The 14,810-nt window shown below is 43.3% G+C and overlaps 2 protein-coding genes and 1 long non-coding RNA gene across 3 annotated transcripts; 1 reads left to right on the forward strand and 2 right to left on the reverse strand.

Moving 5' to 3' along the window:
* Positions 1-1,689: 1,689 nt before the first annotated feature.
* LOC310671068 lies at positions 1,690-5,453 on the reverse strand. Its single transcript, XR_014507739.1, has 3 exons — positions 4,958-5,453; positions 2,268-2,393; positions 1,690-1,938 (listed from the first exon to the last, which is right to left on the reverse strand). It is a non-coding gene; the product is annotated as an uncharacterized lncRNA (long non-coding RNA).
* Positions 1,967-6,993, forward strand: LOC310670825 (histone-lysine N-methyltransferase SETMAR). The gene is made up of 2 exons (XM_083426605.1): positions 1,967-2,108; positions 5,710-6,993. Exons 1-2 carry the CDS (start codon positions 2,034-2,036, stop codon positions 6,508-6,510), a joined length of 876 nt encoding a protein of 291 aa, XP_083282731.1. The 5' UTR covers positions 1,967-2,033; the 3' UTR covers positions 6,511-6,993.
* A 2,500-nt stretch (positions 6,994-9,493) lies between these two features.
* Positions 9,494-10,672, reverse strand: LOC310673135 (EF-hand domain-containing protein D2-like). The gene is made up of 2 exons (XM_083431059.1): positions 10,091-10,672; positions 9,494-9,695 (listed from the first exon to the last, which is right to left on the reverse strand). Exon 1 carries the CDS (start codon positions 10,609-10,611, stop codon positions 10,210-10,212), a length of 402 nt encoding a protein of 133 aa, XP_083287185.1. The 5' UTR covers positions 10,612-10,672; the 3' UTR covers positions 9,494-9,695; positions 10,091-10,209.
* Between the last annotated feature and the right edge of the window lie 4,138 nt (positions 10,673-14,810).

Genomic DNA, 14,810 nt, shown 5'->3' on the forward strand with positions numbered 1-14,810 from the left:
GCTTGTGAATGCCTTGGAAGTGATCTTTGACTTCCTTTTTGCTTCTCAGATCAGGAGAAGCCAGCTGTGACCTACAGATAATGAGCTTGGCCTTTCAAAAGAGGGGCACGCTGACAGCCCAATGGCTCTGCAACATTTCACAGTAGAGGGACTACACAGAAGTTTATAAAATGAGCAGCTATTAAGTATACTTTCAGATACTTTGTGAGCTAGAAAATAATTAATGGAGCTAAAGGGTTGACTGGGATTGGCTTTGCAACTGAATTAATGTTCTGCATTAATTTAGCTGTTAGAGAGAACACACATCTAGCTGTGCTGGGAGCAAGAAAATGAAACTTTAAAACCTAATTGTAATAGCTGAGGCATTAAACTAGTAAAACAATTATTTCCTGTCATTCCTCCCCCTCTCATCTTCTCCAACATCTTTTCATGGTCTATGCAGTCTCTATCGCCTGTACAGGTGGGTAACCACTCACCATTGCTGCAAGGAAGGAATTTGATACATCACCAAAAAATGTTAATATATATAGATGCAAAGTTAAAAAATAATTGCTATAATTTTAATAGAAACGCAATGTATCTTGCCATAGTGAAGAAGACTTTGAGTAGGTAGCCTGTGTGCCTGTTCAGTCTGCTGTCCAGGTGCTCCATTCAAGGCCCCCCCTCTCCCTTCTCATGTTTCTTTATCTTTAATTTAGATTTAAACCAGACAGCACACTTTTTTTGTTTAGGCTCACTACAAAATTTGTATGGTAGTTTCCAGAGGGTGATGCTTGGGGAATGCTCTTCAGGCCCATGGTACTCCAGATCGGATGGGAGGTTGCTTGCTCCTGATGAGGTTACACTTCATTTGAAAGAATGGGCACATAGCTTAGGGCTTCTTCTGGATGCTTTGCTGCCGGTTGAGGCTCAGGTGGCCTCAGTGGTGCAGACCGCCTCCCATCAACTTCAGCTGGTGGCCTCTGTCTGGACAGGGATAGCCTAACTTCTGTTGCCTATGCTCTGAAACTGTTGCAACAGAGAGATGCAGAGGGCGAGAAGAGAAGTGGGGTTACAAGTAAGTAATCCAGTAAGTTTACAAGTTTGGCTGTGGCTGCTTTGTTTTTTCCACACACACACACAAAAACGACCACCACAAATCCTACACACTGCCTCTCAATTTGCACCAAAGGAAAAATGTGATCTTGTTCTCTCCTCCCAGCCTAAGTTCAACACATGCAGACCCAAGTGGTCAGCAGACTTTTCTGAAGATGCCTTATTCTTCCACTTTAAATTTTGTTTGTTTGTGTGTGTGTGTGTGTGTGTGTGTGTGTTTAAAAACCATTTTTCTTTTGGTTGGGATGAGACACACTGCTGCTATGCTTTAAAAGTACGGTGTTTTCCTACACACACAGTGAGTTTTCTACAGGTAGCTCTCAAATGCCTTCACTGTACTCTTCTCAGCACCTGCAGAAAACATTCTTAGAAAGCCAAGGTAATTTTAATTGTAGAATCACAGAAATGTAGAGTTGAAAAGGGGTCTCGAGGGTCATCTAGTCCAACCCTCTGCAGTGCAGGCATCTCAACGCACAGTCTCCCATCCAATTTGAAATCAACCCTGCTTAGCAAATGTGACAGCAGTTTTATTGCTGCTTTGTAATGTTTTAAAATACAGCTATGGGCTTTTTTATGTTCTTTTAGCGTTTTATCTTTTTGCAAACCCGCTTTGAGCGTTTTGTTTTTGTTTTGTTTTACAATCAAGCGGTGTGCACATTTTACAAAATAACTAAGTAGAATGCCTTCCTGCAACTTAGCCCGCAAGCGATATTCCATGCGCGACTCTCAACTCAAGTCTTTGGCTCTTTCTTCCAGCGACGCTTCCGGCGTCCATCTCCAGCTTGTCCTTCATTGGTGGCTTGGCCTTTCATTGAACGAAGCCTTGCGCAGAGCTGACCAATCCTAAGAGAGCAAGGGCGGGGGAAAGAGTAGAGTTAAAAGAAAAAGAAAAAGCCCCCGCCGTATTGGCTCTTCGGGTTGACCCTTAGAGGCGAAGTATGGACGTGAGTGGAGGGCTGGAGAACTTCCCCGTGGCTGTGTGGCCGCGGCTGGAGGAGCCGCCGGCGTTCCAGGTGAGAGCGGCGACCTTTGAAACGGAAGGGCGGGGGACCGAGAGGGCGAAGCCAGTTTCAGCAGCTGTGCGAAAGCTGGTGGGGAACGGCGGCCATTTCTCTCTCTCTCTCTCGCAAAGGTCGCTGGGAATTGTAGTTCTTTCCGGGTCTGCCACTTACCTCTGGTTAGGAGAATTTCCCCAGGTCTCTCAATACAGAGGTGGAGAACCGCTGCTCCTTCGGGGAGAGAGTTTACAGGGGATTAAATGATGAGGGTGGCCGAGCTGTGTATGCCACACTGAGTTCCTTTGGAGAAAAGGGGGGTTGTATATTATTATTATTATTATTATTATTATTATTATTATTATTGCTTTTTTCTAAAAAAAAATGTTTAGGGGTATGCTTCCCCCCCAGAAAAAAAGCACTTATTATTATTATTCACTTACACAGATGTACTCAGAAGTGTTGCATAGGATTGGGCTGCGCATGTACAGGTGTTGTACATGCAATGTTTGGGACTGAAGCCCACATAATATATCACCCATCACTGCAAGAATAGTTTTGTGCAATTTCATTTAATCAGTTTATTGCATTTGCATGCCCTCTTTCCCCCCACCTTCAAACAAGCTCAAGGTGGCACACATGGCTCTTGTGCTCTCCCACCCACTCTCCCCATTTAATCCCCCACAACAACCTAGCAATGTGAAACAAAATAATAATAAAAATAAAAATTCCTTCCAGTAGCCCCTTGGGGACCAACTAAGTTTGTTATTGGTATGAGCTTCAATGAGCTTCTGCAGTGTATCTGAAGAAGTGTGCATGCACACAAAAGCTCATACCAATAACAAACTTAGTTGGTCTCTAAGGTGCTACTGGAAGGAATTTTTGTTTGTTTGTTTTGACTATGGCAGACCAACACAGCTACCTACCTATAACTTGCAAAGTGAGTTAGGCAGAGACAGAGAGGTCACCCGGGTAACTTTGCGGGTGAGCAGGGGTTTGAACCTTGGTCTTCCAAGTCCTAGTCGAGTGCTCGAACTACTACACCACACATATATTTAGTTAGCACATTTATAACTTGCTTTTCTTCCACCATGGAACTCAAGGCAGTGTGTATTGGGGGGGGGGGGCACTGCTTAGTTTCCCACCCAGGCCCTTAGCAGACCCAGACCTGCCTTCAGCAAGGTGTCCACTTCCTGTGGTCTCTCTAAAGTCAAGTGTGAAGTGAAAATTTGTTTTACTTGGAATACTATTCCACCTTAGTCCTAAACATATTAACTTATAACATATTAATTTTATAATGAATGATTTTAAAGTGTTGTTTGTACTGTTTTATTGTTGTTAGCCGCCCTGAGCCCGGCTGGGGAGGGCGGGATATAAATAAAATTTATTATTATTATTATTATTATTATTATTATTATAGAATGGTAAAGTTGGGAGGGACCCTGATAATCATCTAGCTCCTTCATCTGCACGTTCAATGCAGGAATATGCAGCTGTCCCATATGGGAATAGATCCTGTAACCTTGGTGTTATCAACACCACACTCTTAACTGAGCTATCCAGTTGGTCCCAGTTAGAAAGATCCCTGCATCGCAGGGAGTTGGACTTGACCTTCGTAGTCCCTTCCAACTCTGCCATTCTATGATTCTAAGTAGGCCTGAGTGATGTAAGTTTAATTCACTTTGGTACAGTGGTACCTCGGGTTACAGACACTTCAGGTTACAGACTTCGCTAACCCAGAAATAGTACCTCGGGTTGAGAACTTTGCTTCAGGATGAGAACAGAAATCGCGCGGCGGTGGCAGCAGGAGGCCCCATTAGCTAAAGTGGTACCTCAGGTTAAGAACAGTTTCAGGTTAAGAACGGACCTCCAGAACGAATTAAGTTCTTAACCTGAGGTACCACTGTATTGCAATCTCCCCTGTCTTTTGAAAGTATAGATGCCATTGTCTTCTGGCAGGTCTCCTATAACTTTAATCCTCCTGTTAAGGCAGGAGTTCAAAAGTTGAAGGTATTTGCACTGCTATTACCTCCAGGTCAATTTCTAGCTCTTGTGCGTATGCTAAAGCCGCTGGAACCCTTCCAGACACCAGCCCATCATTACGTGGAAAAGCAGGCAGGTTTCCTTTGCTTCCTCCAGTGAGTGCTAAATGACCCTGCACTAGCAGTTACATCCATGAGATGGCACTCTTATCTTTGGCAAAACCGTTCCATCTTATTGCTTAAATTATATTAGTGTTCTTTGAAAACGTAATTCACAGGCAAATGTTTAGATTTCCTGTTGCTGTTTGATTTTAAAGTTTGTTAATATTAGATGTGTTGTTTGTATGAATGCTGACCTTATTATAAAATGATTTTAAAAGGGTTGCAATGACATGTTTTTCCAATACGCGTGTACACTGTGTACCAGATAAAAATATTCTTACATCAGTCGTCAACATGAGATGCTACAAAAAGTGGGTGAACTTTTGAAATGTTTTCTCATTGAAATATACTTTGAAATTACATAATCTTAAATTTTGGAATAGACATGATACATCAGAAATTTATTCCTCCCAGTCAATTTGTAGTGAAAAATCATTACAAATTTAAATTTGGATTAAATATGGCAGGGAAAGGGGAAAGGAACAAGAGACTTATGGGAATATTTTACTTTTCAACATCAACACAATCCCTTCCAGAATATGTGTCATCTATTTCAGGGATGGGGAGACGATGGCCCAGTTCTCTGAACTGTTAAGGTCATAGTGAATCCCGATTCTGTCTTCTGCGGTATTAGCTACCCCAATTACGCTCAGCTTTCCTTTGTCTCTGAAAATGAAACCTAAGAGGATATGATCACTTCCTCCCCAGGTTCCCAGTACTTACACTTCGTCAATCAACTCCTCCCTGTTGGTGAGCACCAGGTCCAAGCTAGATGATCCCCTTGTTGCTTCTTCCACCTTCTGGGAAACGAAACTAGCGAAGCTGTGATAAATCAGTATGTACATTATCACAGCCACGTATTGATGAAAATTAAATAGGAAATGCATTAAACTTCAACCATCTCCTTTCTGTATTCTGTCATGTAGAAATAAAGCAAACTTTATTTCACATTCTTCTAATGTTCTTAAAGGGTCTATTTGCCATCCCAAACACGCTGAATCATGGCTGGTCCCTTCAGATAAAATTAGAAGCACGAGATTTGTGTGGGCTTGGCAGTGTAATTTTATCCTTGCTTTGGCTAATGAGCTACTTTAAGGGAATTAAATTATTAGTGCATCCTCAGCCATTCCATGTGGACTAGCACCTGCATTGTAAAAATAGATCTCTGCAGAAATCCTCCAGGGAGCAAGGCAAAATCAAAAACGCAAATGCAGAAAAGCATTTAGTTGTGTATGCTTGTAAACATCAGGATGTTTACATTTCATATGTTGATGTGTATTTCAGCAAACATACTGGCAACCTTGAATGGAGAATTCAGCTGTATATGTATTTACCCAAAAGTCAGTCCTGTTGAGCTCAGTGGTGCTTTCTTCTCAGTAGACATGTATAGGAGTATGCACTATTTGTATCATATGCTATGGCTGGTTTGTTTTTAATGTAGAAGACACTACACAATTATCTGTTTTCTTTTGCAGTACAGCCCAGATCATGTGGCTGGAGAGGGAGGAGGACCAGACCCATCGGAAGTCTCCCTTAATGGCTGCAGCTGCCACTCCTCTTCCTGTCTCGCCTCCACGTGTTCCTGCCTTCATTATGGGGGAAACTATAACAATCAGTGCATTAACTGTGAAGGAAATGAACTCGATTTTTCGAAGCCTGTTTTTGAATGCAACACTATGTGCCATTGTGGAGAGTTGTGCCAAAACAGGGTGATTCAAAGGGGCTTGCAATTCCGGCTTGAAGTCTTCAAGACTGCCAAGAAAGGATGGGGTCTCCGCAATCTGGAGTTTATACCCAAAGGAAGATTTGTTTGTGAATACGCTGGGGAAATACTCAGTTTCGGAGAAGCATGTAGAAGGATACAATTGCAGACATCAAGCGATTCAAATTACATTATAGCAGTAAGAGAACACTTCTGCGATGGACAGATAATGGAGACATTTGTGGATCCCACTCACATTGGTAATGTTGGTAGGTTCTTGAACCATTCCTGTGAACCCAACCTCTTTATGGTCCCTGTCCGAGTAGACTCCATGGTACCCAAATTGGCACTTTTTGCCAACCGTGATATTTGTGCCAATGAAGAACTTTCATATGATTATTCAGGTAGATACCATAATTACTCGCCTGAGAAAGATCAAGAAGAGCTGCAGCAAGTGGAAGTATCTAAGAAACCCTGTTATTGTGGGGCCAAATTATGTGCAAATTTTTTGCCTTATGATAGTTCATTATTCCACAAAGATGACCTAAGAGGCCGTGCTGTAGAAACACTCTGAGAATAGAACCAGTAACATGTAATGCTGTATATATATCAATTACATTGCAAAAATACTAATGCCCTATTCTGGTATGAGGGATCAGTGCATGGAATCAGCATTCCACACAGGTAGATGATGGAGGTGTGTTTCCCTATCTAACATTGCAATGCTGACTGAAGTGGCTGGATATACCTTTTGATGCACATGGAACAAGTGACTTCCCAGGCCACTACTAGCTGTCACATTTGACTAATTGCACTCAGCCAAAGCTGGATCAAGGCCTCTCTTCCTGAAATAATCCTTTGGGGACTTAATGAACTTTCAAAATATATTGCTGTGGAATGAATGACTCACCATATTTATATCCAGAACCTAAACCTAGAAATGGGACATGATGATTTCATTGAAACTTGCTTTTGTGTACATGTGATTAGCAGTACATACATATAACCAGTAATTTTCTAGTCTTGGATTGTACAGCAGTAAGTTATTCCCCTTCTATATCTTGTTCTAGTCATAAAAGGATAATGCATGGCCCTCCATAGGTTGCTGGACTGCAACTCCCATGATTCCTGAACATTGACCATGCTCTCTGGGACTTATGAGTCCAACAATATATGGATAGCCACAGGTTTCCAACCCCTGTGATTAAAACATTACGGACATAACAAATGAATGCCAGTGTGAGTAGATTCCTCATCAGACCTAAAATCTATCAATATAATTTTTTTTAATGAAACAGTATGTGTATACTATTAACCGCTTAACATAAACTGCTGTCTCATATACCTTTGTAATCTGCCTGGGGTTATCACCAGGCCCTTTTCCCTAGAGGTGACTTGGTAATCTCAAATGACTGTCTAATAGGCAGTCCACTGAGTTCACACCCATCATAATATCTAAAGCAAGTTACCTCTATCACTACCTCCTTTAAATATCCTTTACTTTGCTGATAAAAGCATTGATGTGGGTTGAGATTTATTATGCATCCGGACCAGAAGGCATCAAGTATGTTGTTGTTTAGCTGTTCAGTCGTGTCCGACTCTTCGTGACCCCATGGACCAGAGCACGCCAGGCACCCCTGTCTTCCACTGCCACCCGCAGTTTGGTCAGATTCATGTTTGTAGCTTTGAGAACACTGTCTAACCATCTCGTCCTCTGTCGTCCCCTTCTCCTTGTGCCGTCCATCTTTCCCAACATCAGGGTCTTTTCCAGGGAGTCTTCTCTTCTCATGAGGTGGCCAAAGTATTGGAGCCTCAGCTTCAGGATCTGTCCTTCCAGTGAGCACTCAGGGCTGATTTCCTTAAGAATGGATGCGTTTGATCTTCTTGCAGTCCATGGGACTCTCAAGAGTCTCCTCCAGCACCATAATTCAAAAGCGTCAATTCTTCAGCGATCAGCCTTATTTACGGTCCAGCTCTCACTTCCATACATCACTCCTGGGAAAACCATGGCTTTAACTATACGGACCTTTGTTGGCAAGGTGATGTCTCTACTTTTTAAAATGCTTTATTTTATTTAGGCAACAAAAGCAACTCTGAACATAAACAAGTGAGAATGTGCAGCCATTGAGTAAAGAATAGGAAATAATTCTACCCAATAAACTGGCATGGTATGAGACTGTCCTTTCCACTCACCATCTTGCTTGTCAACTTTTCCCCCCGCCCTTTTTTACTGACTTGTTTAACTGTCCTCAACAGATATTCTCCACTGATCACATTTTCTGAGTCTTCCCACCATTCCATCTTGCTCTCTTTGTTGCACTTCTACAGTCCTGTTTTCAGAAACACATACTGCCCTTGCCTTTTCTTGTCTCTGTTGCAGTCAAGTCAACATAAATTATACCTAGTGATTATTCTAATAACTCATTCAGTGGGGACTGGAGGCAGAGCTCTGCTTCTGTCTTGGCCATTTTCCTGCCTTCTTTGAATCTTACATTCCTTTCCCAGAATGGAAATGTGTCAATCAGTGCCCCGAACTTGCATACCAGTAGAACAAATACCCTGATACTGGTGTCGAATACACAAGAATGTATATTATTATGATCAAAAATGATTTCCCACCCCTTCAATTTTGGCTCTCTCTAAGCAGAGAAAGGAAATCACTGTAAGCAATAGCAGTGCTACACAGTTATTTTTGGGAAGTGAAATATTCAGTCTCGTCATACATATATATATATATATATATACCGGTATATACATATATATATATATATATATATATATATATATATATATATATATATGAAGCCTTATTTCTGTGATCATTCAATCTGCCTTCAACAAAAGCCAAGGGGCCTGTTTTCCTCTTATGTGAATTTTTCAGTCTGACTTGGAAGCAGCAACAAGCTGAATGTGCTCCTGTCTTGCTAAATGCAAGGAGCTTCGTTTAATGAGATTCAGAAGCAATACAAACACAAGTGAGTGAGAAGATTAAAGATTTTATTCTAAACAGCAAACATTACCAAGCAAGAACTTCGATCTGCCACTGGGAAGCCCTCAAGAAGTGGCAAAGTGACCCCCAGGTAGCCGCCAGTTTTTGCACGACCCTCTGGCCATCAGTTCATGCACGAGCTTCTCAGAACTATGCTCCAAAATTTATAGATAGCTAACTTGTTAGCCTACGTGCCTTGCCCGACTAGCTAGTGCAGATTATTAATTAGCTAGCCCCCTCTTCCAATACCGCATGTTCTTCCAAAAATGTCTAACATCAGAGAAGGTATCCTGCGTTACCACTTCTTCCTTCCGCCAGATTATACATTAAAGGCTGATCTCAGCCACCAAATAACTTTAACAAGAGATAGGGGACGTAAACAGAGGCAGGAAGAGATAACCATGTTAGATCACTAAACTCGAAATACAAATGTATTTGTATACACACACCCCTATATAGCCATCTGTTAGCACGTCTAGTTATTCCTGAGATTGAGATTTATTATAAGGCATTTAAAAAGAGAAATGAATGAAATATTATACTGTGATGATGCCCATGTTTAAACTATCTGTGTTTCAAGCCTTAAAGACATGAGCCCTGCTGGATCAGACCAAAGGCCTCCCTCATCTAGTATCCTGGTTCCCACAAAGGCCAAACAAATATCACTGGAAGCCCACAAGCAGGACACTGGGATGATAGCTATCTTCTGCTGTTTTCCCCAGAAACTGTTAGGAACATTATACTGAGTCAGGCCCTTTCTCCACCTGGCTCTGTATTGTCTACACCAGGGGTCAGCAACCCGCGGCTCCGGAGCCGCATGTGGCTCTTTTACACCTTTGCCGTGGCTCCGGGGCGGATACTAGCGAGGGGAGGAGGCACATCGTGTGCCCTGACACTCCCCACTGTGGCGGGCGCTGTACTGGCTGTGACGTCGCATGGGGGCGGTGTGTGCATTAGTCACGCACCGTCCTGACGTCACCTTCCCGCCCGCTTTCAGATCAGAGGGCAGCGGCGTGCATGCAATGGTTTTGCGGCTCCCAGTTTGTTTTTCCTTCAGAAACGGGTCCAAGTGGCTCTTTTTGTCTTAAAGGTTGCAGACCCCTGGTCTACACTGACTGGCAGCAGTTCTTCAGGGTTTCAAATAGGAAATCCCTCTGAGCTCTACATGAAGATGTTGTGGATTGAAATTGGAGCCATTCTGCAAGTAAAGCAGATCCACTGCCTCTGAGCTATGGTAGGGTTACCAGACGTCCCCATTTCCCGGGGACAGTCCCCGGATTTCATCTAACGTCCCCGGGAAACGTGGCAGTGGCAGCCCAGAGCCAGCCTTGTAGTGCAGTTGGCTCTGGCTAGCTTAAGGAGCTGCTCGCTACCGTGGTGCCCGCCATTTTGTCTCGCTGGAAGTCCCCATATGATGTGTTGCGCACAAGACACATCATATGGGGACTCGGAGTAGGGGCTGAAGACACGGTGCTGGGTGCCGCCGGTGGGGTCGTTGAGCTCGGTGTGCCACTGCAACTTGGCGCTCAGCCCGCTGTCGGCACCGCTTCCCAAGGCCATCGGTTTAGGCTCCGGTTCAGCCTCCGAGTGGTGCTTAGGCGGCTGCAGCAGCTGCTCAGCTTCACCATTGTGCTCCTCGACTTGCAAGTGGTGGCTCAGCTTGTTGGCCAGCTCGTCGTTGGCCATCGTGGATGAGAGGTGAGCCGGAGAAGAGCTGATCTGGCCCAAGCACACCTCCTCCCACTCGCTTGCCCCGGACCCGCTGACTGGGCGTGCCACAGCACGGATGGACGGCCACTGGACAATGCCTGTGCAGGAGACGCCCTGACAGACGGGCAGGGCAGCAGCAGGAGGAGGGGGTTCTGCTGATGCTTACCCCCGAGTAAGCCTGTAGGGGATCACAGTGCAAAGAGGGAGGGAGGGGGGGAAGCACGGCTAGCGCTCCAAGAAAGGCTGGGTCCCAGAGGAAGGCTGTGCAACAGAGGAGACCACAGAAGAGAAGATATTATTTATTTTTTTAATAACTTTTTTCCTCTTTTAAAAAAATATTGATTGATTGATTGATTGCGTCCCCGGATTCATTGAAATAAATCTGGTAATCTTAAGCTATGGCCATTACCCGCCAAGAGCCATGCTAATCCTTGCAAGCATCATAACTAGCTCGGCATCTATCTGACTTTGTAAGATAAGTCTGAACTGTCCCCTTGATCGCATCTCTGCTGCAAAAGCTTGGGTGGGGATATGAGCTTGCCAACCACCCACTTTTACCACCAGGCTGACTCCTGAAGCAAAGCACTCCCACACCAGCAATTCATAACAACTTCATTACTGCAAAAGACCTCGTGTTTCGGTGGATGGAAGGGAAGGTGGAGGTGGGCAGAGGAATCTCATTTTCATCGCAACTCCATATTGTAGATTTTTTTTAGCTGGGAAAATACAGTTCCTCAGAAGCAGAGTTCTGCTCTTCCAAATGTCATCTGGATCAGCTGTTGGGGTAAAGAGAGAAGTTTGTTCTCTTTGAGGATAATGGGTGGTGCTCTCATTTCCGGTCTGCCTGTAGCAGGTTTACTTTACCCAGTGCACTTTTTTCTTTTTTTGCGAGACAAGTTTGGGAAACCAACTGGGTCACAGTGGACAGATGGAGATTAGCTAATCTTATCATAACATAACTGCTACCATTGCCTTTTGAGGTGCCACGTAAGCAGTCTGAAATTCAGTGCCCTGTCAGACATTTCCCTTTTCGTTTTACACACCGACATGTGTCTATTGTATTACTTCAAGTATTAACCACATTTGGGGAGGGACCACTTCCCCCTTTAAAAATGAACGTTCACTCACAATGTAACACTTCAAACTTTTCCTCTTCCCTTTTTGTGTCAAAATCCACAAGCAGAAACAGCTTGCGTCATTGTTATAAAGGCATTCAGAAGTATTTTATCTGCTTAGATTTCTGATACAGAATTATTATAATTATTACAATTGTGTGTATGGGTGCACATGTATACCTTTAAGAACACAGGAAAAGCCTGCTGGGTCAAACCTTGTAGCCCACTGTCTTGTTCTCACAGTCACCAAACAGATGCCTGTGGGAAGCCAATTCCAAGCGACTGGTGTTCAGAGGCATGCCGCCTCCAATAGTGGAGGTAGCCATTGTTATCATTGTCCACAATTTCTTTCTAATCCTTTTTAAGAGCCACCCTAGTTTGTGGGTGGCCCTCCTGTGGCGGTGAGTTCCATAGCTGAACTATGCAGTGTGTAATGTGATTTATTCTCTCAGTCCTGAATCTTCTGACAAATTGCTCAGCCACGATCGAGAGTGGCACTTTGGAAGTACTTTTCAGATAGCCTCCCTCCCCCACAAAGTGCAGAAACTCAGAAGACGTTCCAAAAACGTGTAATATGCCAATGTAGCAAAATAAGTTAACGTACAGTTAGGCAGGTCTAATAATTATGATGCCTTTTCTGGAAAAACTGGAGCTCCTTAGTAGGTGGGAGCATCGCAATGGAGAAATGCAACTTGGCCGCAAATAGTTCTCTCAACTACACCTGCTTTGCACTTAAGGGCGTAACCTATGACTGCCACTGAAATGAATAATGGTTTTGTGCCAGGACCAAAGCCAAAGCAATTTGTTTCATACAGCTTTTGTAGTTGTGGTTTGGGTTTCATTTTTTATTGACTGTGCTGTTTGTAGCTGTCTTGGGATCTCTTCATAGGCAGGAAGAAGAGATCTTTCAAACAAAGAAGTGATATGAGCAGTGAGGAAGTCATGTACAGTGGTACCTCGGGTTAAGAACTTAATTCGTTCTGGAGGTCCGTTCTTAACCTGAAACTGTTCTTAACCTGAAGAACCACTTTAGCTAATGGGGCCTCCTGCTGCTGCTGCACGATTTCTGTTCTCATCCTGAAGCAAAGTTCTTAACCCGAGGTAATATTTCTGGGTTAGCAGAGTCTGTAACCTGAAGCGTATGTAACCCGAGGTACCACTGTACTTCACAGATAATGTTACAGTTGGGGTGAACGCAGCAAGTGTGATGAGCAGGGAAGGAAAGCAGCAGCAGAGTCAGCTGTAACTCTGCATCATATTCAAGTATGAGATCAAAAACACCCCCTTTATGAGCTTTGGCTTTAAGCAGCTAAGAGTCAGTAACAAAACTGCAGTTCTTCTGTGGTGTTTACTCCAGGCTTTGTTCTCAGCAATGACATGAATACACTATTGCCTCTTCTAAACCACCATAGTTTTCCTAAAGTTTCTTTACTTCTGAACCAGTCTTTTAAAAGTGTAAAAAGAGAACTGCTGTTTCCGAGCACAATTCCAAGTGTTGGTGCTGACTTTTAAAGCCCTAAACGGCCTTGGCCCAGTATACCTGGAGGAGCATCTCCACCCCCATCGTCCAGCCCGGACACTGAGGTCCAGCGCCGCGGGTCTTCTGGTGGTTCCCTCACTGCGAGAGGCCAAGTTACAGGGAACCAGGCAGAGGGCCTTCTCGGTAGTGGCGCCCGCCCTGTGGAACGCCCTCCCACCAAAGAGATAAACAGCTATCTGACTTTTAGAAGGCATCTGAAGGCAGCCCTGTTTAGGGAAGTTTTTAATGTTTGAAGTTTTATTCTGTTTTTAATGTTCTGTTGAAAGCCGACCAGAGTGGCTGGGATATGTATAAACAAACAAACAAACATGTTTTATTATTATTATTATTATCACCATCATCATCATCATTATCAGTTCAAAGGCCCATCTGATCCATCTTTCTGTTATCCCATTGGCCAAACAGATGTCTGCGGGAAGCAGATCTTAAGCCCAACAGCACTTGTAATTCCCAACAGTCATTCAGAAGCTTACTGCCTCCAATACTGGAGATTTGCTGTGACACCTTAATGCTGCCATTCTGCTACAGGGCAGCAAGACAAATAGTGCAATGCACTCCTGAGTTCCTCACCTCCATATTCCTTTCCAAACGTAAGGAATATAGCTGTGTCTTTCATCTAAAAACTGCAGAGGTCATCAAATGAAATCTGAGCTAGCGGGGCTGAAAGCTTTCAAAACAGTAAAGTAATTTCATGACCCTGCTGATATTTAAACATAGTATACCAGGGGGCAGTTCTAGTGGTATCCAAAGATGACAAATCACTTTGTTTATACATATCTAGCTGTTGTTGCTATTTAATTCCTGCTCAGCAGAAGACTTCCTGTATCAATGAACATAGTTTACTGAAAAACCATATGAAAGAATTGACTGCACTATCTTTTAATACCAGGTTTTGATTTGGCCATGCAGAGCTGGCTTTGTTCTAGTAAGCGAATTTTTAGCAATCTTTTCTCTGGTATGGACACCAGTCAGAATCAACAGTTAAAGAGGTGCAATGGAGCTCCTATTTCTACCATCTGTAAGACTTGCATATAGGTGCAGCTTAGCGTTTGCTCTAAGCATAATAAAGCTATTTGGAAAATACAAAATAAATAGTGGAGTAATCTTGTGGCAGAGATTCATGAGAAGCAGCTGCAATCTCTCTTATCCCTGCCTCAAAATTGAAATCACAGCCCCTTCTCACACATCTCTGCTGCAAGACTATTCCACACTTTCCCATGTATTATCTAAGATTTATCATGCTTAGATAACTGTTGCCTTCCAGATGTTGCTAGACTCCAATTATTATTGGCCTTTGGCTAATTAAACAATCTATGGCCTTTTAAACTGGGGGTGGGTATGGTTTTTGATTGTTACTATGGTATGTATTGTTGTGTTTTTATATTGTAAACCCCCCTGCGATCCTCGGATGAAGGGTGATAATAATAATAATAATAATAATAATAATAATAATAATAATATCAGTCTCCGTCTTATGGGCAACAGATAGGTTATGGGATTTGCCCTCCAACATCTGGTTC

The sequence above is a fragment of the Podarcis tiliguerta genome (assembly GCF_965153285.1).
Source record: "Podarcis tiliguerta genome assembly, chromosome: 2".
Taxonomy (NCBI): domain Eukaryota; kingdom Metazoa; phylum Chordata; class Lepidosauria; order Squamata; family Lacertidae; genus Podarcis; species Podarcis tiliguerta.